The 27,748-nt window shown below is 40.2% G+C and overlaps 2 protein-coding genes, 1 long non-coding RNA gene and 1 other non-coding gene across 4 annotated transcripts; 2 read left to right on the top strand and 2 right to left on the bottom strand.

Annotated features, from left to right (window-relative positions):
• Positions 1-1,939: 1,939 nt before the first annotated feature.
• On the top strand, positions 1,940-15,259 carry cers2a (ceramide synthase 2a). Its single transcript, XM_040021272.1, has 12 exons — positions 1,940-2,379; positions 8,206-8,379; positions 8,534-8,651; positions 8,773-8,891; positions 10,106-10,163; positions 10,813-10,863; positions 10,956-11,048; positions 11,834-11,962; positions 12,592-12,698; positions 13,430-13,583; positions 13,714-13,846; positions 15,103-15,259. Exons 2-12 carry the CDS (start codon positions 8,207-8,209, stop codon positions 15,132-15,134), a joined length of 1,167 nt encoding a protein of 388 aa, XP_039877206.1. The 5' UTR covers positions 1,940-2,379; position 8,206; the 3' UTR covers positions 15,135-15,259.
• A 3,460-nt stretch (positions 15,260-18,719) lies between these two features.
• On the bottom strand, positions 18,720-19,890 carry LOC120727118. Its single transcript, XR_005694430.1, has 2 exons — positions 19,594-19,890; positions 18,720-19,193 (listed from the first exon to the last, which is right to left on the bottom strand). It is a non-coding gene; the product is annotated as an uncharacterized LOC120727118 (long non-coding RNA).
• Positions 19,891-20,189: 299 nt separating this feature from the next.
• LOC120727294 lies at positions 20,190-20,308 on the bottom strand. The gene has a single exon (XR_005694479.1). It is a non-coding gene; the product is annotated as a 5S ribosomal RNA (ribosomal RNA).
• A 319-nt stretch (positions 20,309-20,627) lies between these two features.
• On the top strand, positions 20,628-27,246 carry LOC120727113 (histone-lysine N-methyltransferase SETDB1-B-like). The gene is made up of 7 exons (XM_040021273.1): positions 20,628-20,867; positions 23,603-23,935; positions 24,023-24,193; positions 25,522-25,723; positions 25,810-25,883; positions 25,994-26,184; positions 26,492-27,246. The coding sequence occupies exons 2-7, from the start codon at positions 23,608-23,610 to the stop codon at positions 26,606-26,608; spliced, it is 1,083 nt and encodes a 360-aa protein (XP_039877207.1). The 5' UTR covers positions 20,628-20,867; positions 23,603-23,607; the 3' UTR covers positions 26,609-27,246.
• The last annotated feature ends 502 nt before the right edge of the window (positions 27,247-27,748 follow it).

Here is a 27,748-nt window from a genome sequence, read left to right as displayed (position 1 = left end):
TGCTTCGATTTATGAGGAGGTATTAATGCCACAAAGACGAGAAGTAGAAAAAAGCTGGAGAAAAGTGTAACGTTGAGGGGGAAAATGGCTAATGTTTGAATAGAAAGACGGCACATAAGTATGTAGAGGTAAGTGCACATTTGTTTGGGGTGTGTAGCTTTCCGGTTGTGAGTTCTGAGGACAGAAAACTCTTTATCCACTAGAGATCTTTACAGGAGCACTCAGCTGGTGCTATTGCCTGTCTGAACATGGCCTAAAGGCAGCAAATAATGAACTTGTCTGCTAAGAAGCTTGTGAAAAACACCTAATCTACAAATTAATCTTACTTCCTTTTAAACATTATATTAATGTAGCGTACATAAAAAAAATGATGTAACCAGGTATCACCAGCAGAGTGAGCTGAAGCACCACTGTTAATGGAAACTAGCCAGTTCAGAATCAGCAGTATTAGTTTTGTAGAGATTAAAAAACAAAACAAATTTCTTTCATTTTTGCAGCTGCGACAAACTAAAATTAAGCACTTCCACCTGAACTGAAGTCTGCTGCAGCACTGGTCACAACTAAAACACTGCTAAGCAGAGCGTGCTGTGTGTGAAACTGTGAAGCTATCGATTTGAGGGATTCCTCAGGTCACATTAAAGTGATATGTGTTATTAAGATCTAATAATATAATATAAAGTAGTGGGTTGGAATCCCTTTTTGTCTTCAGCGCTTCTCTTCACAGCACAGATTCAACAAGGTGCTGGAAACATTTCTCAAAGATTTTAAGGACATCACACAGTTGCTGTAGCTTTTTCAGTTGCACATCCGTGATGAGACTCATGGACACGGTGCTCCATTACACTGACCTATGGTGACTTTGGAGGACATTCGAGTACAGGCGTGCTCAAGAAACCGGTTTGAAATTATTTGAGCTTTGTGAGAGGGTGTGTTTAATTCTGGAGACAGCCATCAGAGGATGGGTACACTGTGCTCATAAAGGTATGGACATGGTTGGCCGTGACATTGGCACAATGCTCAGTTGATACTAAGAGGCCCAAAGTGTGCCACGATAATATCTGCAAAATTACACCACCACCATCACTGATACAAGGCAGGATAGGTCCATGCTTTCCTGTTATTTACACCAAATTATGATGCCACGATCTGAATGGGGAAGCAGAAATTAAGTCTTATCCGACCAGGCAACGTCTTCCAATGTTATAGTATCCAATTTTTGTGAGGCTTCAGTGTCCTGGTCTTCTGCTGCTGTAGTCCATCTGCTTCAAGGTTCAGCGTGTTGTGCATTCAGAGAAGTAGTTCTGCATGCCTTGGCGTTACTGTTGCCTCATTCTCCTCTGACCACTGAAATCAAAAAGGTGTTTTTACCTGGAGAACTGGCACTCAATGAAAATTTTCTCCTTTTCAGACTATTCTCTGTAAAGCAGAGATGGTTGTGTGAAAACATTTCCACCAGATCACCAGCTCCTGAAACATTCATACCAGCCTAGTATGCACAAGCAACCATCCCACATTCAAAATCACATAAATCCTCTTTCTCTCTTATTCTGATGCTCAGTTTGAACTTCAACACGCCATCTCGAGTAAAATTAAAAAGGTGCACCAAAAAATGTAGCTGGTGAGTGTATATACAGGTGCTAAAACTATGACATATGATTGTTTCACCACCTGAAATACAAAACAACATACAGGCTCTTGCATAGCTACCTTTTACCTGATTTCTACAGCAATTTTCTTTTATTTCATGTGTATCCCTATTAAAAAATATAGTTTTTGTAACCACTATAGATGCATTTCTGAAAACAAGTAATTCATATTTAGAAAACATTAAAGCTGAATGCCTGTGTCTAAATGACTCTACTACTAAAAAGAGGCGCGTTTCCGCCTCGTGTGGCACTAAACACTCCTCATAGCTGTAGACTAGGCTAACGTCACTTTAAATAGCCTTCCCCCGTCTCATCCTCTTTTTACTTGATATCTACCATATCCAACCAATTACACTGCCCGGCAGTTCAGCGGAAACAGCTTTAGACTACTTTGATGAAACGGGGAGGGGAAAAAAAAAACACAAAAGTTATTTACATCCTCTTTGGATCCAGCTAAAATCACGACCTCAGGAGAGAGTTTAGGAAGAAAAGTGCGACACGGGCTTTTGTTTTTTTCTTGACTGAGAATGTGGCGAACTTGTGGTTGGAGGAAAGAGTAGATTACAGCTCACTGAGCGGTCAAGTTGGAGCGACTTTAATGGCGAGAACTAGCTGAAATCTCGTCAGCTGCTACAGGAACAGAGGGCGAGCAGAAGCAGAAGCAGCAGCGGCAGCATCAGAGCCGCCGCCATACATTTTAGGACTACCTGCTTACTACAAACAGCGGAGAGAGGTGAGTACGGCACCGTTACACGATGCGGTTAAGACCGTACAAAGCTCCCTCAAAACTTTAATTCCTTTACACTTAATCTCGGACGCACACACTGTTTTTCATTTCTGCTATTTTTAGACAGAAACAGGAGAGTCGCCCTCCCTGGAGCATTTACGTGAAGTTTCAGCCGGGCGGGGGAAGATACCCATGAAACTTAGCTGACACACGCCGTCTCCGGTTCACCAGTTAGGGGGACGTTCAAGTAGCTCTCACACTTTAAGCTAGCAGGCCTTTACTTGTCCCGAATGTCGGTTGTGTTTGTTTTGTGGGAACACCGCGATTAAGAAAAAGAAGGTCATGAAAGTGTGCAAACCGCAAACAGCCGCCGTTAGGAAGTTGTTTGCTAAAGATAAACGGCCATTTATATCTCTGAGCGTGCAATTTAAGTGTCCGCAAAGAAAAGTTTTCTAACGTAAACACTCAGGGGAGGTTAGCCTGGTTTATCTTACTCTTTTGTAGAACTCTCATCAGGCTGAGTATTATAAGTGGCACTCTCTGTTAAGAGAGTTAAGAGTAGTTGTTCGGGAAACTTATTCAAGGCTCCATCTCAGTGAGTCAGACAGGCTGTTCCGCTATGTCCGGGAGACTCCCCGCTTGCACCACGTTTAATCTCATGCAGCCACTCCCTGCACACGCTTACGCAAACAGCGTAGATGGTGTCACACTAACTGAAAACTTTACAGAGGACATATGAACCTCACTTTTTAGCTCCAGCTTTCAATTCTTGTGTGCTACTAGGGTAGCTTTGCAGGCCTGATTCAAATTCAAAATAATCTTTATTCATCTTATACTAGGCTTTGGTGCAGCCCTCTCTATTCATAATCTGAAACCAATTTGTAAAGCTAGCTTTCCTCTAATTGGCTTGTCTTTGGTAAACAAAGTTTGGGAAGCTGGTGGGTAGAGCCACTTCTGTAAAGTAAGGTGACACAGACTCTTTGACCTAACAGTATGTCAACCACAGATGCTAGAAAAGATGGATGCAGCTTCCAGGTCAGAAAAATAAAAGCCGGTGCACAAGATCCTTAGACCTGCATACTTTTAGTTGGCCACCAATGGATTATACATGTTGAGGGTATAAAAAAGTCACTGTGAAAAATCCTTAGACCTTCATTCTACCAGAAGCTCACTGATAGCAACTGTGTAGGATGAAATGAATGATTCCCCAGTCACACAGGGGACTGGCAACAACCTGTCGTAAGTGGGTGGAAAATATTAATATGATCGAGCCAGTAGTCAAACAAGCCTATAGACTGGTCAGTGATCCACTGGCAGCCACCTGTTGCTAAGGATAAAATATATATTCCCAACTTGTTGGCAAAAAACATCTCATAATTGGATTCATTGGTTGATTGCTGTGATCGTTCTTTGAATGCAAGTGATGGACTTGTCTACAATTTCCAGCTATCCTCTGAGCAGTAGTGAAAAGGTGTGACACAAACTGGAAATGGAGACTATTTTCCTTCAAAGTAAAAGTTGCAAAGTAAAAGCTGCCAACATGTTGGCTTGGCTAGCGCCAAGGCACAACTTTTACTTTGAAGTCAGGGCTCCTTGATTTTCATTTGTGTTGCACTTTTCCAAGTTGTACTACTAGTAGTTGGTGAGGATTTGCGGACAAACATCAGAAATCACAGGCAACCTGGCAAATCTGCTAGCAACCAAAGCAATCACAAGGAGTTTTTAGTGCAGCACCTTCTTTGCAAAAGATTTCAACCAGCAACAACCAGCAACTTTTGGGAACCACTTCAAGGCAGTGGCCAGTTTTGGGTAATACAAATTTTTGCTTAGCAACAGGTGGTTGTGTCTAACATATTGGACAACGTTTGAGCAGTGATGCATGATATCATGCAAGAAACCTAGAAGTCTGCGGTAAAACACTTTAGCATATTAGGTCCACCTTAAAATGAGTTGGTTGAACAGGAATTGATTCAGCAAGATCTGTACAGTATTTATTTTAAGTGATTCTTAATTTAAGGTCAACCATTTCTTAACTCACAAAATAAAAATGATTAAAGTGGCACCAGTTACATTTACAGTTGTCTAACTCTTAAATTCAAAGTATTGAACAGTTGCAGTTATTAAGAGAGTAGGAAAATATATCCTTTATCTATCATATATCATGTAAGTTCTACCGCAATAATGTGGTTACTTTATTTAAAATAAAACAACAAAAGAAAGATGAGTTATGATTCTTTATAGTACATGCACAAATTGCAGTCTGTGTGACTGGCCCTGATCTCATATCCAGTCTTATTATAAGCAGCTACTGTTGAGTTTGTATGTGCCAAAAAGGAGGAAAACCATTGTTGTGATTATCCAGTGAATCCTTTAGCCTTAAGGAAAACTTGAGAACAAGCTGAGTGTCACTTTTAATTGTCTTCTCTGTACCTCTGTCAATTTAGATTTCAAAGGAATATTTTTAAGTGGTTAAAAATGCAGAAAAACTGGGCAGAAGATATTGATCATTAACTGTAAGAGACCTAGACAGCTCTCACACAGAGATAGAAGAGATGAGATTTGTTATGAAGCAGTCAAAATCATGTGAGAACAAATGCATGCAGTTTGAAGCTTAAGTAGTACAAAAGCTGGTTAAGAAAATATGCGGCTTTATTTCAGCTTATCGCTGAGCGGCTGGTGTTCTTCCGCCAACTATTGATCTCCAGTCAGGAAGACTTTGAGGAAACGTTACACCATCAGAGCAGATACTGCTGCTGTAAAAAAGGCAGGTGCTGCTGTCACTTACCTATAAACTCTTAGGCCTCTGGAATTTTATTGCATGTTATCGCTGCATTTTTTTTACTTGCTTTTAAATGTTGCTGGTTTAGTTTGGACCAACTACAGGTACAAATGTGTACCTCAAAGCCTGAGCAGGTCGGTTTCCAGTTCCCCATGTTAGACAGCAAGTCCTTCTGCATGTTCACCCAAATTCCATAAATCACTCAGGACTGAATAAACCTGCACTCATTAACATATCTATAATGTTTTATAGAGAACCTATTCTCCTTTTGTAGAGTTCAAAAGACTTAACCTGATCTGCAGTCAGCTAAGCAACATTGTGGACACTTTCAGAAAAGGGTTTCTCACTGAGGCATGAGAGTTGACAAACAACAGGAAACAGGTTGACTCAAATCAACCTGAGTAACTCTAACAAACAAGATAGTGTGTGTGTTGATACTTGACTGTGGCTGTTTCCAGATGAGTCGCTGTATCTCTGAAACAGCCGTCCCACTGAAGCCAAATTAAGGCTGACCGAGCAGATTCAAAGCAGGTTAAAGTCCACACACACATAAAGCTGGATTTTCCTCTTTAATTTTTAGCAACAGAAAGTTGCTCACACTGTCACAAAAGACTGTCTGCAGTATCAAAGGTGAAGCAGTAAAGCAATGTTCCGACTCAAATGGCCCGAATCCATAGGTGACTAAACCTCCCTTGAGGTTTTGCCAGTAACTACGCTGAGGTCATGCAGTTTGACTGCAGATTATGTTGCTGTTTGCACACTCTAATAACAAAGCAGTCATACTGCTCTTTAGGTTTCTGACTCTGCTCCTTGTTTTTGGTCCAAAAATTAAAATCAAAAGTTCGAAATTTAAGACATCTCAATCCAGATTTCACTTGAAACCTGGTTCATGACAGCACTGGTTTCCCTTGTCACATCATTGTCTTTGGAAGAAGATTAGAAGATTCTTTAATGCCTTTATGCAGTTACATAAAAAAATTCTGTACGGTAGTTCTTTGGCTAAAAACACAACAAAATACTGCTTCATAAACATCCTAATACATGTTATGACCTACAAACGCCACCATTACTTTGTGCGTTAGGTGCATGCTGGGTCAGTGATGTAATCTGGTTGTGCTCCAAAGTGTGGTCCCCACAGGTTTCCTGTGGATAAGAAGAGGAGAAAAGACCAGGACAGTAGATGAAAACAACTTCCAAAAGATCAGTGCCTTTGGTACATTCAGCTGACTATAAATCAGAGTACAACATAACCAGTGGCTGGATGGCAAAGGAGCTGTAAAAAAAAATTGTAAAATAAAAATACAAGGGGCAAGGAAAGTCTAATGGACTGGCCCGGGGGCAAAAGTGTGTGTGTGTGTGTGTGTGCGTGTGTGTGTGTGTGTGTGAGACTGCAAACTACTCCTAGGCCATCTGAATAAGCAAACTCAGGCTCTTACATATATATTGCAATGTCATCATGGTGCCTGTAATCACTTAGCAACAGGCTAAAATGACCCTTTTTAGCATTTATGTCCCTTTAGTGCAGAAGAAGAGCATTCTGCTGTTGTATTTTCAAAACGGTATAATCTAAATTAAAGCCACAAAAGTTTAATTATATATGGTTTATTAATATGTCATCACCTTGCCTGGCAATGATCTAACATCAAGCTAAAATGATCCATTTTTAGCATATAAGCAACATCTGCCATCCCCTCCCCCCTTTCTTTTTCTTTTATCATTGCTATCATTGTGATTGAGTATATCAGTTTTCCAACAGCACAAAGAGACAAAACAATACTGTAGCAAGGACATGAACAAGTCTAAGGAATACGAAAGACGGGAAAGACTTCTTTCCTGTAACGTAGTAAACTTTGCACTACCTTTGCAGGACTGGTTGCTGTGAAATAGAACGAACAGTCATGACCCTGATCACAGGGGAATGTGAGAAACTGCAGCCATCCATAAGTGCTCAGTTTTCTCAGATTAATTACTCTGATGGATATAAACTCCTCATATGCTGCTATACTGTGAAAGGTAGATATGGAACATGTTTATGTGTGTGAACGTGAAACTCGAATTAGATTGTTTGTTTGTTTTTTAAAGTGAAGGAGCACATGATGAAAGTGCACTGAAAATCTTTAGTTGGGGATCCCTTTTAAAATAGGAGTGTTCAATGTGACCCTCCTATAATATTATTATTATTATTATTATTATTATTAATTTGATGTCTCAGGCATTGAAAAGCAACATTTAGAATTCATGCAATGCATATCCTTTTATACATTTCCTCATCAGATTGTCTTAGAGGCTAACCCCATAGTTAGAAAGTTGTATTAAATAAAGTTGCCCTGACTTCTGTAATTGCTTTGTTTAACACGTGTATGATGAAATCCACCGTAATCATTGTGTTAACGGAGCTTGTCAGAGCAGTTGTGTAGTTCTCTTTTCTCTAGAAATTACAGTGGAAATGAATAAACACCACAAATGGTGAATATCATGTTGTCTCGCTTAAGAGATTATTAGTACACGCTGTTGTGCAATTTCCTGTCTGCCGTTCAGATAAACAGTATGTCATTAATCAGTGAGTACTTATTTAATTAAACACATAATGGCAGCTGAGCTTGGGCGCCGCAGCATTTTGCGTTAATCTGCTGATAAGACTTTGCTGTCAGACATCCAGCATGGCAACTGCTGGAGATGGTACCTGTTTTTCTTTTCGTTTTTTCATGCTGACCCAGACAGTTTATGTATTTGTTTTTTAAATATTGTTGTGTGTGCTGGAAAACACACTCAACAATACTGCATTCAGTATTCCCATTTATCTAGAGCAGGAAGTGTAAGAGATGGTGTGTGTTGGAGACGCTTGGTTAGATTAATAACTTCCAATCAATACTAATTACTCTCAGTTTGCAGAGCTTCCTCTCAGGATACGGTCACGGCTGAGTTAGTTGCTGGGTTTATCTGATAGAAAATCTAGAAGGAGATCACCAAGCAGACAAAATATTCTTTTTAATACTTGTCTTAATTTCCTTCCATAACATGCAGACTCCTCTCTCTCTGTGTTTTGTCTATAGGATGCTGTCTCGGCTGAGTGAACTGATATGGGCGGACTGGATTTGGTTTCCTGAAGGCCACGGCTGGGCTGACTTGACGGATCACGATGGCAAAGTGTTCCCTAAACCTCAGGACCTCTGGGCTACTATACCCATCGCTTTCTGCTTCCTCGTCATCAGGCAGATATTTGAGCGGTGAGTTTTCTCTAACACTTGTGTCCCACACTGTCATTTGCCTATTAATCTACACCTGTCTGCCTGGTTTGCATGTTTCTTTCTGACAAATATGAAATGATGTGTAAGCCTCATTTTCTACCTAAGTGTACCCCTTCTCCTCCTCTTCCCCTAGGACTGTTGCGATTCCTCTGGCCTCGCTTCTGGGAGTGAGTGACAAGCAGCGTGTTCGTGCTCCTCCAAATCCAGTCCTGGAGTCCTATTTCTGCAGCACATCAAAGCATCCCAAACAGGTACCTGTGTTTGCATACGTCACAGGTGTTTAATTCGTACTCTATGCAAGATTTTAGTGTTTAAGGTTTAAATAGTAGAGACCAAAGACTCTTCTCTTCTTTGTTCTGCTTTTAATGTCAGAGCTCCATTGAGAGTTTAAGTAAACAGACAGGGTGTTCAGTGCGACAGATCCAGAGGTGGTTCAGGCGCCGGAGGAACCAGGACCGACCCAGCAAGCTCAAAAAATTTAGGGAAGCAAGGTAAAATAACAATTTCGTATCCTTCTACCAAATCTGACACTTCAGCTTCAAAGTATCATGTTATAATAATAATTTGCTTTGGTGACAATACAGGTCCCCATGACAGTAAAGCCACGTGAAGGAGGCTTTTAATAGCATTTATTTTAATGCATTTTTCTTTTTTATGCATCGTTAAAAAGACCTTAAAGCAGCTCTATCTGCTGTCACTATGGTTGATACTTCTATTTAACGTGGCAAAAGTTTCATATAATGACGTCAGCACATGTATATAATGACCTCAGAGAAAGGATATTCTCAGTATAGTCAACTGAGACACACGGCTGTGAGCAGTCCCACCCACGTGCTGTTCAAATCTTCTGTTTGTGAGAGCCAGCCAATCAGAAGAAAGCGGCCTTAAAGGACGAGGAACTTGTTTTACACAGAGGATGAATGCTGGACTGCACAATAGCCTAGTAAAAGATAACTAAGCATTATTCTGAACTGTCAGTCGTGCAATGCTGGTATAGTAGAGTCTAAGAATAAAAACATGGAGCTGAAAGATGGCAAAATAGGTTGTGTTTAAAGCGCACATCTATCACAGTAGAGAGCTACAGCTTTCTCTGCATGCTGAAACATCCAACATGTTGCACATCTAGAAATGGCCCAGTCAACTGTCTTAAAATGGACTTGTGTCAGACAGTAAGGAGTGGCTCATTGGATGTAACCTTGCAAAGCTTTTTGTATGAGCTGCCACTACGACAACAATAAAAAATGTTTTGTTTATATTATCCATCACTTATCCATTGTGCACAGATGACTGTTTTATCATGAGTAGCTTGGCTTTTAACCCAGACACACCCACAAAAAAGGGAGCAGGACATTTTTTAAATGCTGTTGCAAAACCGCTCATATTGCAGAGAGGATACTGACTGCAAGCAGAAAAATGATAGATGCCAGATTTAAAAAAAACAGTGAATGTAAACCAGGTGTTTCCAGGCAGTAGTGGAATGGGGTTTTCTAGTTTATATGTAAACTATATGTAAAAAATAAAATGAGTAGTAATAATAATAATCATTAAGTAAAGAATTAAGGGGATCACTTCAGAAGCAACATTAGCACAGTAGGAACATGTCTTGGTGTTTTTTGCATGTGTCATGCCAGTGTTACGATATTGTGTGATGAAGTCACGCTTTACCAGAACTACATTTCTGAGATTGTTGTGCACTCTCTTCCAGTTGGAGATTTACCTTTTACCTTCTTGCTTTCTTTGCTGGCCTGGCAGTCCTAATTGATGTGAGTATACTGTCAGAAATGTTTGCACAAAGCAAAGTTTCTCTGCAAACAACGACTATGCAAAGGTTAATAGAAGTAAATGCATTTCTGCGAGTTGAAGATTGTTTCCTACAGTGCGTCTCCTGAGATTCAGCCACACAACTGACCAGCTAATTAAAGTTATTTGTGTTCAGCTGGAGCTGTTTTTTGTACAGAGACAGGAAAAAAAAGGAGAGTTAACATGTAAAGCGAGTAAAATCATAGAAGCTCATGGTAAGGTTTGAAAATGGACAACTGTAACTTGATTCCAGCTGTCAGTTATCGTCGTCCTCTTCACTTTGGCTTTTACGGGCAAATAATAGGGGGATTCCAGAAACACTCTGGTGACTGTATTTGTGTGGGTAACGCAAGGTGAAACTTCACTTCAAGTTTGGATATGTAACATCTGCGTCATGACTAGAAACACCTTTGTGCTGAGTGAAAACATTTGTTCTGTTCTTTGGTGAAATAGAAAGTCTCTTTGCTACACAGAAAGACAGAAACTGAACTGTGTCTGCACGCTGTGGGATGCTGTGCTTGTATTGCTTGTCATTTGTGTATTAGAGTGCTCGAGCTGTTGTGTTGAACACTTAAACCATCACTAATACGCTGATTGTGTCTCTCCTCTCAGAAACCATGGTTCTACGATGTGAAGCTGATATGGGAGAACTTCCCAAAAATGGTATTTAAAACTGCTCTGTGGCCTTGCTTTCATTCAAATAATGACCTGAGCAATGGCTAAAATAACTAACTCTTCTTCCTCTACTCTCCCAGCCGCTGCTGCCTTCACAGTACTGGTACTACATGATCGAACTAGGCTTCTACATCTCACTGCTTTTCAGCGTAGCGTCAGATGTCAAGCGAAAGGTAAGCGATACTGTTTTGTCTTTAAGCTCTGTTAGATGTCTATCCTCATCCCCTCAGCAACCCTCCATCCAGAGAATTCACCCAGTGAGTGCGTATGACACTGAGAATGTATTTTGAGGTTTGGAGATTGATTTTCTCCTCAAGTCCTGACTTTATTGTATCGAGTGGTGCTTTCTGCATTCAGAACAACGTTATCGATGGCGATTGGTTCCACTTTATCGTCTCTTTGCTAAAGTCATAGTGAGTGAACAACAAACGGAGCTGCTCCTTTGGTTGGATGCTGTTGGCTTTTTAGCGTCTCTGAGTTAATGTGTGACCAGAGCTCTGTGGAAATCTCACTGTGGAGAGACTGATTTACCATTTTGTCCACAGGTTTGCATGTTGTTGTAAGCAAACTGTGAGGCCTCTGTGCCACGGCCTGTTTTGTAACGCTGGTTCACAAGTTCAAGGAACTAACCTTTTAAACCGAAATGTAGGATTTTTTTAGGCTTATCTGGGAAGCATCAGAGCTGCAATCAGCCTCCGATTTGAAGATTTGTTTTGTAACTTTCAGTTGAGTTTTTCTTTTCTTTCTTCGTTTTTAACTCTTTTGAACGTGTATTTAGTTTCTTTTTATACCGCTGAAGTTCTACAATCCTCTGCGTGCAAGAAGTTAATGATTTGTAAAAGCTGCATCTACCAGACAAATGCGGTCGATTGGTGACCTATCTTTACAGCTTGATCAATAAGTGACTAAATCTGGTGGATTTCAGTTCTTGCATCATCCGTTTCTGTCTTTTCACCAGGATTTCAAAGAACAGATAATTCACCATGTGGCCACCATCGCCCTCATCAGTTTTTCTTGGTTGGTCAACTACATCCGGGCAGGGACTTTGATCATGTTGGTTCACGATGCCGCTGACTATTTAATGGAGGTATGACGACAACCTGCTAACATGGCAGGAAATGGTACAAAATGAATGTATGTAATCACACAGCAGTATACATCATTAAAGCAGCCCTCTGCCTTGATACCTACAAACACTGCAGAGTACCTCCATGCTAATCTTAAGAGCATTGGAGTCCACTGAGTTGACTGCCTGCCCTCTAGAGGAAAATGCATGAAGAGCTAACTCTCATCTCTCTCTATCTACCCCTCTCTACCTCTATCGGTCCATTTTTCTTTCTGTCAGCTCTCTGCAGCTCTTTTCTTTCTTTACTTTTCTGTCTGTCCATCTTTTTTTTTTTTTCCTATTGTCTCTTTCTTTCAGTTTACCTGTCTCATCACTCCATTTTCACTATCTGTGTCTCCATATTTCAGTTTCTTTCTTTCTGTTTCTATTTATTAATTTTAAAGAGACAATGCAGTTTGACAGTTTGAATACAGAGAAACTGATGTGCTACACGTAGTTTCTAGCTAATACTATTTTCCAACCCGTGTCCCTTTTTTGAGATTTTATATCCATAATGCAAAAACATTTATAGCAATGCACTACTATCATACAAAGCTATGAGAATGAATAATTGTGACTTTAAAATGAATGAATGCTTTCTCTCTTTAAAGTCTGCCAAGATGTTCAACTATGCAGGCTGGAGGAGGACCTGCAACTTCATCTTCACCATGTTTGCTGCAGTTTTCATTGTCACCCGCCTCATAATCCTCCCCTTCTGGTAAAAAATAAAAAGACTATAAATACAAATAAATGTTTTCCGTTGTTAGAAATGGTAAAGGATACAGTTACAGGATACAGTGCATCATCTGCGTAATTCCTTTGTGCCTCAGAGGTTAACCAAAAACTTTTATAGCCATTAGAGAAATGCGCTGTTGTACGGATACCAAGCATCTTCATTATCATGATGGGAATTTTCCAGTGTTTTCTTTTGGGCACTGTGGTAAATTACGTCACTGAGCACAAATGACTTTTGAGAGATGGCCTAACAGGTTGTTCCGGTGTCCTTCATGTTCATGTTTTGCTCCTCCTCGCTGTGAAAGGACTCCACCCCACAAGTGGAGGTGTAAGGTGTCCATACCAATATTGTCCCTGGTTCTTAGCATGCGTCCTCTCTCTGTGTCACAATAGCTGCTGTGTACACGTTCGTAACAGGCAGACTCATTCACACAAATTCCCTCTGGGGTGGGAAGCAGGGGAAAAAAAAGTACTGTGATGAATAAGTATTACTGGTGCTCTTTTTCAGTTAATGCAGCACTGTGCAGGTAAATGGGTAGTTTACTTTATTTAGTAGAATTTTCCTAAATTTGCTCGAAACTTCCTCTGACTTTATTCTGGAAATGCAACAACAGAGCCATTGTGGAGCCTCCTGGCTCCTCTCAATGGGCTGTTGAAGCTGGCTGTAGGTGGCTCTGACTGGACTCTCTGTTCTGCCTTTGTCCTCTCATTCAGGATCATACATACGACGTTTGTGTACCCGCTGACTCTCTACTCCCCCTTCTTCGGCTTCTACTTCTTCAACGGGTTGATGTGTGTGCTGCAGGTCCTGCACATCTTCTGGGCGGTGCTCATCCTGCGCATGGTCGTCAAATTCCTGCCGGGCAATGTGAGAAACACCCGCTTTCGCATTTCTTGAATTTATTAAACCGGCCGTGTAACACAATCACCTCACACTACCAGTTGTAAAATTTTACCCCGTCTCATTTTTTGTTTTTTGGGGGTTTTTGGCTCATCAGGACATCGTCGAGGACGAGAGGAGCGATAAGGAGGAAACTGAGTCAGACGATGAAGACGGCGATTGCGAGCGTAGGGAAAAGTCTAGAAACGGGCATGTGCAGAACGGCCACACTGTCCTCAACAACAACCACAGTAAGAGGGACTGATTGGACTGTGAGGTCTGCACGTCAAGTAATGACAGGCCCTGGTCTGAAAGCCAAAGAACGTGAGCGCGGCAGGTTGAAAGGGGGCAGCAGGCACCACACACACACACACACACACACATCCATCCTCCTTTCTTAAAGACCGGGTAGTCCAGTGGAAAACTGACTGCGCATCTTTGATTTACACTAAATGAAATGTGGGGAAGACTGCCATAGACAACCATGATGGTGCTTCACACCAGAGCAGCTGAGTGGTTTCCTCTGTCTTCTCCCCTTTTCTGTTGTTTTTTTTTTTTTTTTTTTTTTTGTGCTGTTTGCCAAGATTTTGCGCTGTTGACCAAGTTACACGTCCAAAACCCACCTGCTTGTAGCTTCATGTTTTAATACTGGAAGTGTTTTCAGGGGAGGCCGTAGTAGTTCCTCCTTGTGGTCAGTTAACACTCTCCTGACTATTACCAACTTTATTATTTTGTTCCTCTGTTTTTGCTCTAAATAACCAAACTGAAGTCAGTGACCTTGTGATGAGCACCATTCTGAATTGTGGAAGTGACTTTCTGTGGACCATGTCGGGCTCTAAGTCCATTTACTGAAGTCCTGAGTTTCAAACACCCCACTCTGATTCATGCAGATGGTTTTTTTTTTTTTTTGGTTTTTTTTTTTTTTTTTTGTATTAGTGCGTCTTAAAATCTTTTCTTTTGAGAAGCCAAACGCACACAAGATCATTTTAAGTCTTAGTTTTGTTTTTGCCTAAAATTTTTGATTTGTACAGTTTTTATTTTTATTTGTTTCAGTCCAGTCCATGGTTTAAATTTGGGAGCAATTTGTTTGAGTGTAACCGAAAAAAGCCAATCGGTAATTGTTTAGTGAATCTTCATCAGCTGAAAGTCGGTAACATTTCCATTTAGTGTTGTTTCTCCCATCACAACATGCACTTTATGGGTTCTTCTGTAGATCGACATTGATTAATACTGGAGTAAATGGGCTCGATGGCGTTTTGATTCAAGCTGATTGTCCTTTTTGTTTGGAGTATGATTTAGATTTTTTTATATTTATTCTAAATATTTTTGTTTGTGTTGTAAAAAGAAGAAAAATAACGGAAATCTTCAGTAAAAGAAAAAGAATTACACCCCAGAGTATGGTTTACATTTTCTGTTTCATTGTAATGTGCAAAGGCCTTCATCATTTGAAGTAACTGTTTAAAGAAAAGAAGAAAGAAAAGTGATTTCTGTCCCTTTTTCATCACAGACGTCCCACGATCTCTGAAAGCCCGTCGATGACTCAGCTGCCTGTGGCTCCCTCTGAAAAGCTTTGCTTCTACTCAGTTGTTTTTATTCTGCATTATGTGCTGCTGAGATGTAAAATTCATAATGACCAGAATGATAAAGATAAACATGGATAACAATTCTGTGGGTTTTTTTCCTTTTCATTTCAAACTAAACTAAGAGTTTTGGCATTTTTAACACTGAGGTAATAATGGAGTAGAACCTGAGGTTAAAGTAAATGATAATGGAGACGATTAACTGTTGAATGGTTTTATGAATGAATGGTTTTTGTTTCACACAAAAAACTTAAGTGTAAGAAAACTGGAATAATTAGCCTCCAGGCACAGAAGCCCCCCAGACAGATTAGACTGGTGGATCGGTGCTTGTGTATATATATTGTTTCTCTATTTTTCCTGAGCAGTGCTTTTAGTTCCTCCGAGTACTTGCATACGTGACAATTAATTGACCAATTGACATAGTTTTTCTTATATATTTAGTTCTCCGGGGCCGTGGTGAACTCCTCTAATTCCTTATTTTGTTTGCGGTTGGAATTTTTTGTGTGTGTGTGTGTTTACAAATATGTTTGACTGGAAAAAAACATATTTGGTAAATCAAAATTATTATTTATTTATTTTGTCATTACGTGAAACTGGCTAACTGACAGCCCTCCCAAAAATGTAACATGTGTATATATATAAAAAAAGATCTTTCTCTAATTCAGAAAACCATATGATGTTACCATGTGTTGCCTGGCAACCAGAATGACCTTTTTTCTGTATTTATGCACTTATATCACTTTTTACATATATTAAATAAATGCATAAAAAAATGTATAGTGCAGTTTTGTCAGAAGCATGTTATTGACACAAATGATACGGCATGTACACATACTGGACATTTTTCAGCTTTTTGGGGGTCTTTTAAAAAAGTTAAAGTAGCTGATAGTCCTAAGAGTTTTACTCAGACCTTTTTTTTTTTTTTTTTTTTTCTCTTTTCTCATTTTTGTTCTTTTCCATAAACTATTTGTATTACATGAAAACAAAGTCCCAATAATAGTCTGTCATTATTCCCATTCTCTCTCATCTGAATGTGCGGATCTGAGAATCCTTTCTTTGGAACACAAAATGATATGGTCGTCATTAAGGAGCCCTGTGTAGGTGGAGTAAATGCAGTCTGACATGAATACTGTACATCAGTCACTGGTTCTGCTGGTGTAGACCCGGAGGCACCGTGGAGCTATTACAATATCAGATGGCACAAAGTGCTGGTGACACACAGCCGCCTGGCACATTTTTCAAGATGATGAATGATGTCAAAAAAGTTCTCAGATTTTTTATTTATTTATTTATTTTTTCCCAGTTGTCCTAAAAACAAACAAAAAAAAAAAGTGTCTAAAAGTTTAACATTTAAGATCCTAAGACGTAACCACTTCTGGATTCTTCCTCCGCCCATCTCTCTCTTCCCTACAGTATTTTGGCTTCAGTCTAAAAGGCCTCCTTACCTAATTGCATATTGAGTGGGATCACTTTACCGCCGTGCCCTACACTACAGCCTGGACACTGTTCATGTCACTGGCAGCATCACTGTAACAATCTCCATTTTAAAGTGGCAGGGTCAATTTCCAGCCTTCTCTCGCATCCTGCTCTGCAATTTAATTGCTAATGCATCTCCTGTTTCTGCTCCTCTGGCTTTCATTTCCATGCTGCCAACCCCCCCCCCCTCCCCCCCTCCTCTGGGTACAATCTTACTCTTCTTGCTTAAATCTCTTCCTTTTGCTCTACCATCAAGTTTCCCCCTCCTTCCCTCGCTACCTTTTCAGCTCTGTGTAAAGAATAAGCTCAGTGTCACCTGAGGTGCCGGAGTTTTGCTGGTGTGAAGTCTAATCGGTGACAGTGATGAAGATCCTCCTGACAGGACAACAAAAGCAGTGGGGTGTTTGAGTCACTTGTGAACTGTGTAGACCGTTATTCAATTCCTGCTTAAGTATTAATAAGGCTTTACATGCCCTGGGGAGGTCGTGAGATGCAAGTGCATGCTTGTGCATCTTGCATGTGTATGCATGTGTCTCTGAGTGCAAGAGCTAATTTGTGGGCTGCTCATTTTTCTTGACAATCACGAAAGAGGAGGCTGGTAAAGACTTTGGTAACTGATGACCGGCTCATGTAATCGGAGTAATAAGGAGCCTCAGAGGAAAGCAGGATGCTATGAACACTTTTGAAAAGTTTTGTTGGAGAGGATCCGCAGCGAAAAGTCCTGCACGGGACGGATGGTGAGTTTGAATTATTTCAGTTTTTTGTTTTTTTTGTTTTTTTTTTGGGGGGGGGGGGGTTCTTGGATACATGTTTAACTTTACTCATCCTCAGTGTCCTCAGATAATGTATTGATTCAGTCACTCTTTGGGGAAAACTTTAAAGCAGTTTTTGCCTCATTAGGCACGATTTACAGTTCTCACTCAACTTTGTTTTCAAAGTTCGCTGAAACACATTTTCGCACAGTGAGTTTCACACAGTAACAAATGTTGCTCACACTTGTTGCTTAAGTCGCCGTTCAAACTGGTGGCAGGTCAGAGCGAGGTCGAGCTGAAGAAAAAAAAAATGGATGCCTCAGAATAATTTACTTACAAAAAAGTGTCTCAATATTTTTCTCTTATGTTGATATATAGTAAGAGAGCTCTGCTGTACATATAAAACATTAACATTTATTGTGTTCTGCTTTTTCTACTGTGAATGAGAAGTAGCACAGAGAGTGACTCAGTTTCTCTTTCCCGTATAAACCAGTGCTTTGGTACGTCTACACAATATAAAGGTTGGGGAGGGTCTGTTTGTGTTTTTATGTCATATTTTTGTCATTTTTAGCTCATCCAGGCAAATTACTGCTGCTCCTGCGGGAACGCTGGTAGGATGTTTAGTGAAACTTGCACACAGCGAACACATAACAAGCAAAGTGTGCTCAAGGTTAAGGTCACATTCATAGCTTTACAGCCAATAAACTGCATTATGATGGATCATGAGCTTGGTGACCTACTAAATCATCAATGTGGTGGTTGCAGAATTACAAGACGACCACGTGATGTTGAAAATGTGTCCTACACACACACACACACACACACACACACACACACCTTTTTGTATTTTTTGTGTAATGAATGCTGCATACTGTTGTTATTATGACCTGTTGTGGGGATGACGCAGACAAAAGCAGTTTTTGTGTTGTGAGGTTTGTGAGGGTTAGTTTGTGAGGTTTTGCCAGAAGAGTCACGAGTTTAGCGACTGTAGTTTGGAAATTGTGTTTCAAAAAATGTGTCCAGACAACTGTGGACGTTTTGATCATTTAGCGAGAGCTACTGTGCCTGTTCCTGCAGGAGAAATTAGAAAGTGGTGATTATTAAAGACAAAAAGAGTCTATCAGTCACTTCTTTGGCTTTTCAAATGTTGTAATTCTCTTAAATGAACAAGTTATGGGGAAGACTTGCTGGATAAACTGTAATTAACAACTGATTCGAAGTGATTCACTGCAGTTTTTATGGGCTCACCGATAAGATAACCCTGCAGGTGCAACATGTAAATCTATGGTGGAATATTTTGCATTCTAACGGTTTTCCCAGGTGTTTTTTTCCCTCCCTTTGTTAGACACAGAAATGTGACAAACTGCTGCTGATCGGAATAAAAACCAGACATTTGCTTCTGCATTGAAAGTGTCGTCCTCCATACAGCCAGGATAGACTTCATTGGTTATGCGCTGCCTCTGTATTCAGAAGCTGTTTGTCACCTTTTTTCTTTCATGCGCAAAGTCACCACCAACACCTTGAGCATGCACGCCGTCCCAAAGTGATGCTGCTGCGCTGAAAAAGGAGAAGAAACGGAAACTGTCTCCCTTCACCATTATCGCTGACCACATGGATAAGCCGTCTCACCCAGTGCCGCAGTTCGAGGTGGACGTGGACCTGGGCTTTGCTCTCTTCTTTCTCTTCCTGCTGTGTTTTTTCCTTCTGGTGACGGTGGTACGCTGCGCCCAGACCGTCGTGGACCCTTATGGCTCGATCTCTACCTCCACCTACCAGGAGGAGCAGATCACCTGAGATAGAGAGAGGGAGAAGGGGTGGGGTGAGAGTGCAATCTTACCACTGTGTGGGTGCATACTTTTAAGATCATGTGGTTTATAATGTATGTACAAAAAAGCTTCAGGACATTGAGCAAAAAGCAAGCAGTCTCATGGAAGACGTGAGGCGTGCATCGTGATGCTCTTCAGTGTTTCAGACTGAGGGCTCGAAGCACCGAGCTGTTAAAATCAGACTTTGTTCCAAGCATTAACACAAAGATCTGTCATGTTTAAGGCTTTTGGCCTTTGTTGGGTTGTTACTGAAAATGTTTCTCACAAGTATTTCTCATTAAATTAGCAACTAGCAAATTTCAGGTTTTCTTTTTCTGTACGTCAAACTGTTTAAATGTGATGCATCTTCTGTGTTCATACTCACAATTAATCAACAATCAAAAGCAGCTCATGTTTCCCTACAGTCCTCCAACACCGCTGTAGGCAGGACTTACAGGTACTATGAAGGTTTTTACAGATTGGTCACAAGAGCAACAACCAACAGCAAAACCAGAGTGAGGGCAAAAGAAGGAAAACAGGTTTGTATTCAAATATGTTCAGTTTCTAACTTTCAGTTTCTAACTTTCAGTTCCTCAAATTTCCAGAGTGGGGAAGCTGCTCATTTCAGTTTAGCTTTCATTGTTTTGAAAATATTTAGTTTCTGTCTGAGGCATAAACTAAACTAAAGAGGCAAGAGATTTAAAAAAGCCAGGCTACCATGATTCCCTCCATATTTGGGAAAAACTGAAATCTAGTTTTGTTTTTTGTTTACTTTGGTCAACTAACATGTTTTTCTTCACCTAGTTCTGTCTTCTAGTTTAGCTTTTGTCATACAAAACTTTTTCTGTGTGGACCGTCTATGCTCCAAACCATTATTTAATTCAGCATGAGTGGTCTCAATGCGCTCTTTGTTACCCTGGCTGCTGCTTCAACACTGTCTGCCCTGGAGCAGTAGCGCCCTCTGCTGGACAAAAGAGGAAAAGCTTACAGCACCTGGTATTCCCAGGCGGTCTCCCATCCAAGTACTGACCAGGCCCGACCCTGCTTAGCTTCCGAGATCAGACGAGATCGGGCGTGTTCAGGGTGGTATGGCCGTAAGCGAGATCAGCCTTCATAAAAAGACTATTTATAGATTCGAAGTGTAATATATGTCCACTTGAGAATATGGTTGATTTTATTAACTAAAAGAACATACCAATATTTAGTCAGCGAGGACTTGATTGTAGTTTTTTTTTCTCCCTATAGTGTTACAATGTCTAAAATATTGTTTGAAACTGCTTCTTAACATAAAATTATATAAATAATAAAAGGTATCATATTATTTACGTTTTCGTAGACTGCTGCTGACACAAGCCTGCAGTCAAAATGGCGTGTGCCGGAGGACAATACCGGGGAGACGACGATAGGGGGCAGCACTTCTCAGATTAATTTGTTAACAACCACTTTTGAACGCCGAGAAGAAGGAGAAAAACAACAAGTCTGTTAAGATGGAGGAAAAACCTGCCTGATAATTTTGGATAACACATATTTATATTAGAAAAAAAAGGAAAAAAAAGTGCAGTTATGACGCAAACTCCAAAACGGTGATTTCAGTGTTAGCCTGATATGTAGCTGCCGCTCCAGTTCTCATTACAGCGGATAATTAAGACATAACATCAGGTAAGTGGTTGAATTATTTGTGTTTGTATTAAACGAGTTAAACCCCCACGCAGCTTGATTGTAGGTAGGAAATGTGTCTAAACACAGCTTTGTTTTGTTATTTGTTCGTTCTCAGTAGGCACAGCTGTAGCCCTTTAAACAGCTTTCAGAGTCTCCTGGTGCTACAGCACTCCTGTAGCAGCAAAAACAAAAAAAGTTCACATTTTCTGATTCATTCTCAGGGCTTCAGGACACAGTGATGTCACATGTTTTTTGTTTGTTTTTGCGAAAAACAGTTTCACTTCCAAGGAGTTGCCACTTGGCATTGGTGCTAATGCTGATCCAGATATTAAATTTTAAATGAAAATGCAAATGTTTTCTGTATGACTTCCTCTTTACAATGTTGCTTCAGTTTAATTAGGTTTTATGCATTCATTTATGCACAGTCCTGCCACAGCATTTCAGCCAGTTTGACTGATCCGTGTTTGTGCTAATATGCTGTGCATTATGGCCAAACATCTCCACCTTGGAACTCATCTTTCTAAAGCACATTGTTCCATAAATTATCTGGTTTGTTCAGATGCAACTCTGCAAACCTAAGCAGTGCTCCCATGTTCTTTCTTAATGAGAAAAGGCTTTCTCCTGCAGCCCTTAAGACAAGTCATACTCTTTTTCTGATTGTACTGTCACAAACATTAAAGTTATACATTCTCACTGCTCACATGTCACATACTTTTAAGACATTACACAACAAACTTGCTAAGTTAAACCGAGTTGCTCACACAGGTATAGCTGGGTGGCGCTTTAATGAAACAGTAGGTGCTGTCTACTCTCCAGCTGCTCCTGGCCACCCCTTTAAAACATGCTGCTGTGAGCTGAGCTCTGACATAGGGCTGGGCGATATGACCCAAAATTCATATCTCGATATTTTTTAGCTGGATGGCGATATAAGATATATATCTCGATATTTTTTTAAAGCCTTAAGGTAAGAACAAAAAGAGAGTTCTTAGTCAAAGCTGTGTCCCAGATGTCACACAGGGACTTTTATTAACATAATTCAATTCAATTCAATTTTATTTATATAGCGCCAAATCACAACAAAAGTCGCCTCAAGGCGCTTCATAGATACAGAGAAAAACCCAACAATCATATGACCCCCTATGAGCAAGCACTTTGGCGACAGTGGGAAGGAAAAACTCCCTTTTAACAGGAAGAAACCTCCGGCAGAACCAGGCTCAGGGAGGGGCGGGGCCATCTGCTGCGACCGGTTGGGGTGAGAGAAGGAAGACAGGATAAAAGACATGCTGTGGAAGAGAGACAGAGGTTAATAACAGATATGATTCAATGCAGAGAGGTCTATTAATACATAGTGAGTGAGAAAGGTGACTGGAAAGGAAAAACTCAATGCATCATGGGAATCCCCCGGCAGCCTACGTCTATTGCAGCATAACTAAGGGAGGATTCAGGGTCACCTGGTCCAGCCCTAACTATATGCTTTAGCAAAAAGGAAAGTTTTAAGCCTAATCTTAAAAGTAGAGATAGTGTCTGTCTCCCGAATCCAAACTGGAAGCTGGTTCCACAGAAGAGGGGCCTGAAAACTGAAGGCTCTCCCTCCCATTCTACTTTTAATACTCTAGGAACAACAAGTAGGCCTGCAGAGCGAGAGCGAAGTGCTCTAATAGGGTGATATGGTACTACAAGGTCATTAAGATAAGATGGGGCCTGATTATTTAAGACCTTGTATGTGAGGAGCAGGATTTTGAATTCAATTCTGGATTTAACAGGAAGCCAATGAAGGGAAGCCAAAACAGGAGAAATCTGCTCTCTCTTTCTAGTCCCTGTCAGTACTCTTGCTGCAGCATTTTGGATTAGCTGAAGGCTTTTCAGTGAGTTTTTTGGACATCCTGATAATAATGAATTACAGTAGTCCAGCCTGGAAGTAATAAATGCATGAACTAGTTTTTCAGCGTCACTCTGAGACAGGATATTTCTAATTTTAGAGATGTTGCGCAAATGGAAGAACGCAGTCTTACATATTTGTTTAATATGTGCGTTGAAGGATATGTCCTGGTCAAAAATGACTCCAAGGTTCCTCACAGCGTTACTGGAGGCCAAGGCAATGCCATCCAGAGTAAGAATCTGGTTAGATACCATATTTCTAACCTACATACAGCGTAGATGTACATGAAAAAAACTACTCAAAAATAAATTAGAAGAAGGCTTTTTTTCTAGCTTCTGATTAATTTATTTGTGCTGTTGTTGTGTGAAATAAACCAGCGGCAGATGGTAGTTTAAAAATGTGCTGAGTTTTGCACCTAATTAGATTTTAAACCTCTAATTCTTAACCTGACAGCACAGGTTTTGGGTTTATGTAATTAAAAAAAAAAAAACAAACAAAAACCAAGTGGACCGTTGTGAGCATGGAAATTACAATCATGGCCTTCGAGATTGAGGCAAAAGGTTGAGGTCATTATCGATGAAGAGTCAGACCACAGAGGGTGAAAAAGCCTTCGTCCCCTTGGGAATTATATTTAAGCAACCATATATTGTATAGAGTGAAAATCAGTGGACTTTATATAAGAGATCTCCTCTGACACACAGAAAAGACAGCTTTAACAAAAGTTAAATGTGAATTTGATTGATAGCATTTTCATTTTCTTTTGATGGCGAGCTACAGTTGTCAGGATTTGTTCTCACCACGATGAAAGTCTGGCATGGCGATGGCTCAAGTTTCACTGATGCTTTTTTCTTTTTAGACACTATGTCTGAATCGGCATGTGAGCCCATTCACTCCACAAATGAAACCAGCAGCCAAATGACACAATGGGAAAATGGCTCGGCCTCTCTTAATCTAATAAAGAAAGCAGTGGTGGTCTTGACCAGACTGCCCGATTATAAGATCAGCGCCCTGCGACCGCCGACGCCTCAGCAGTTCTACAGCGAAGCTGAATTCTCCAGCAGCTCCGGTTCTGATATGCAGTGGCAACCAGAGGATGATTCCACTGATTCCGATTTTTCGGTTTCGAACAATAATCAGAAATCTGACAAGAACAGCAGCGGTGACACAAGGAAACCCTCCAACAGCAGTGGTAAGGCCACAAACATTACCACTTGAATCCTGCTCTCAAAACTCTCAAATAACTTTAAAATTCCACTTCTTACTTTTGCCCTCAAAGAAATAAACCCCTCTGTTGGGATATCACCAACTTCTGCCCACTGCTCTCATGAAACTACGAACATCCATCCTAACTTACCGCAGGATGAGGTGAAAGTGGACATGATGGTCTTGGCCAGGAAGAAACGCATGAAGTGGCAGCGTGGGAAAATAGTGGAGATAATTTCAAAGGGTAAGAGAAAATACTGCAGGTTTTCCAGGAATTATGATTTTCTTTGTTTGTTTATTACCCTTTAAACTTGTTAGTCCTTTTCAGATGAGAGCATTTCATTTCATTGTTTTTTTTTTTTTTTTTTGTATATTTGTATAAAAATATCTTTTAATTCAATTCAATTCAATTTTATTTATACAGCCCCAAATCACAACACCAGACACCTCAAGGTGCTTTATATTGTAAGGTAGACCCTAAAACAATACATACAGAGAAAAACCCAACAATCATATGATAATAACAATAATGGATTGCATTTATATAGCACTTTTCGAGACCCTCAAAGCGCTTTACAATTCCACTATTCATTCACTCTCACATTCACACACTGGTGGAGGCAGCTACAGTTGTAGCAGGAGCAGACCTGGAGCAGACTGACAGAAGCAAGGCTGCCATATCGCGCCTCTGGCTATCACCAGTAGTCGGTAGGTGATAAGTGTCTTGCCCAAGGACACAACGACCAAGACAGACAGAGCTGGGGGATCAAACCAGCAACCTTCCGGTTACAAGATGAGCTTCCCAACCCCCTGAACCACGGTCGCCCCATGACCCCCTATGAGCAAGCACTTGGGTGACAGTGGGAAGGAAAAACTCCCTTTTAACAGGAAGAAGGCTCTGGCAGAACCAGGCGCTTAAAGAAAATATCTTTAAGCGATGGATTCTTGTGCACCAAAATATACACATTTAAGGATGTGACCTCAGTGTGGTTAAGATTTTCAGCTTTTTTCTCATATTTAGCTGGCAGTGGGCGAGAGGATTGCACACTCCGGACATCAGTCAATTACAGGGCGCACTGCTTCCATTGGGCATATTTAGGATAGTGATAGAGTCATGGTGCATGCAGGAAAACTGTTGCACTTGTGGACATGACCTAATGAAGTATAACCACATTTTTTTTATTATCCTTAGTTTTCTGCGTTTGTCACTGCATGAGCCAGCAACTTAAATTTTTTAAAAAGGACACTGACCAAAGTGCTCCAAAGCAATTAAAATAATTTGAACCCTTGTTAAATAAACTGAAAATGAAAGACAAAGAAAAATGAAACGTTAAAAAGGCGAATAATAACTTAAAATATGTTATTCCTGTTTATAAAAGATGCATTTTCATTTTCTTTCTAATTTGTGAAGTACATGCAGTAAAATCTAGGCAGGGCTGACATGTGTTCAGACAGCAGTACTTCACTTTCAAATATGAACCACCATTATTCAAAAAGGAAATAGCATTTAAATGGTAGGAAATAGCATTTAAATGGTAGGAACTAAATTTTTTTTTTCTTCCTCTTTACCAGAAGATGGACGGTTAAAGTACAAAGTTAGCTTTGAAGAAAAGGGGAAGATTCTAGTATCCGGTCACCACATTGCCTTTGACACCCCACCAAAGGTAGAGCATCTTTTTGTCGGCACTCGGGTTGTTGTTCAGTGCCAGGATAACAAGTTCCGGTTCCAGCCTGGTGTTTTAGCCGAGCTCCCCAGCAGAAAGAACCGCTTCAGGTGTTCATACCTCTATGAACAAACATAATCACGGGCTTTTTGTCAGAAGAAATGAGTGTCTCACACATCGCTGTTTAATTTTCCAGGTTCTTGGTCTTTATGGATGATCACACGCCGGTCTATGTCGGCTTACCTTTTTTTCACCTGGTTTGCAGACCGTGTAAGTTGTGCTGTGCTCCGGCTTTTCTTTTACTCACAGTTGCAGCAAGCAGCAGACAGGAGAGTGTTTATTTGAAGCACGCTTACGTATTTAATTCATTATTTCAACAGTGGAAAACATGTTTGACGACATTCCCGACGGCCTTCATAAGCATTTCATGAAACAGTACATGAAGGACTGGCCGTACCCTCATTTGACCATATACAGGGTTGGACAGAGCCTCAATGCAGAATACTTCGGAGAGCAGCAGAGGTGTGAGGTGCAGGCGATCGACTGCAGCTTGATACAGGTCGTTTTTCAGGTGGGTGTCTTTTTTTTTTTTTTTTTAATCTTTACATTTTAACCAGTCAACAGCAGATCTAATGCTTATTCATACTTCAGTAAATATATTTAACAGAGGTGCTTGTCAGGTTGTGGCACAGGATTTCAGGATGGTTTGAAATTATGAGTTACAGACAGCATGTTTAACCTAAAAACATATCTCCTGTGTAAGTCCGCCTTGGCTATGTTTAAATAATCCAAAACTAAAAAAAACAAACAAACAACGCTCCCGTTTCTTTTCCTAATCACCTTTCCTTGACAGTGTGCCTTTTTTATGTCTCGCTCAGGCTGACCATCACAGAGAGTGGATCTACAGAGGCTCCATACGCCTGGAACATGCACAGGCTAGGTTTTTGGAACTGAGCGTGAGGAGAGAGCCCATGAATGAGTCTGACTCTGACTAAATATCCACAGAGAGTGGATGCTGTGAAAATACTGGGAATAGCATTCACAACCCCCAGAAATGTGCCATTGCATCTCTTTGGAAGAAGATTGGCTTGTGAGCGTGCAAATAAATGACTCAAGGATATAAGGAGGAGATTTAACCTGTTTGAACGGGGTGCTAATTTTGTAATCTTTAATTTGCTGCACAGTTGTGCAAAGTGACTGAGTGGACCATCGCACTGCCGAATGAAACAAGACATAATTTTTCCTAGAAAACATGCGAACGGTGATTTTCTTTTTCAATTTCTAAAGAAATGGCACTTTATAATTGCACAACTTTTAACAGCAAGGTTAAGCAGCTGTATTTTTTCAACTTTTTTTTTTGAACAGTTATATGTGAAAATGTTCATTCCCTCATTTATTAACTTGGCCACGAATAGAAATTTGTCTGATGTGTGTTCATTCACTTTTTTCAGTGTTGTTTTTTATGAATTGGGAACAATTCATATAAACCTTTTTTCATATTTACAGATTGATATGACAGTTATGTCTCTGATTTATTTTGCCTTTGGTGTCTGTTATGTTGCATCCTGTGTCGTTCAACAATAAAAAATTTAAAAAAAGCCTTGTATATAAGCTTGTCATATGCAAGCAAATACCCTCTGCCTCATTCATTTCCTTTACTGGAGTGCATAATTGTAATTTAAAGATAAATCTGAGCTCTCACCTGCTAAATTTACTGATATAAAAATGACTGACATAGAAGTTTAGCTATCTAATTATCTAATATCTTTTCTACACTTTGACCTGGTCACACTAGTTAAATAAATACCTTTTAATACATATCAGGAATGTAGCAGAGAGGAAACTTAAGGGAAATGGATGTATGCAAGGTATTGTTTCATATTTGCTCCTAAGTGCAAATTTTAGACTAGTATGAATTATCTGAGAAGCAAAGCACCAAACAATTAATTTGCTGTACTTAAAAATGTAACTGACGAAGACTCAAAAAAGACCAAAACAATCAGTCTTAAACAGACATATTTATGTGTTTACTTACCCAACAAAATATACTCATTTCAAAATTAATACTTTAGTTTTCATTTATTCGAGAGAGCCTTGTATAGCTCAACACTGTTCAATTTAAATTTACTCAGAGA

Source organism: Simochromis diagramma, unplaced genomic scaffold, assembly GCF_900408965.1.
Source record: "Simochromis diagramma unplaced genomic scaffold, fSimDia1.1 OVJJ01000753.1, whole genome shotgun sequence".
Taxonomy (NCBI): Eukaryota; Metazoa; Chordata; class Actinopteri; order Cichliformes; family Cichlidae; genus Simochromis; species Simochromis diagramma.
The sequence above is the reverse complement of the archived record's forward strand: the minus strand, read 5'-3'. Positions and strand labels throughout refer to the sequence as shown.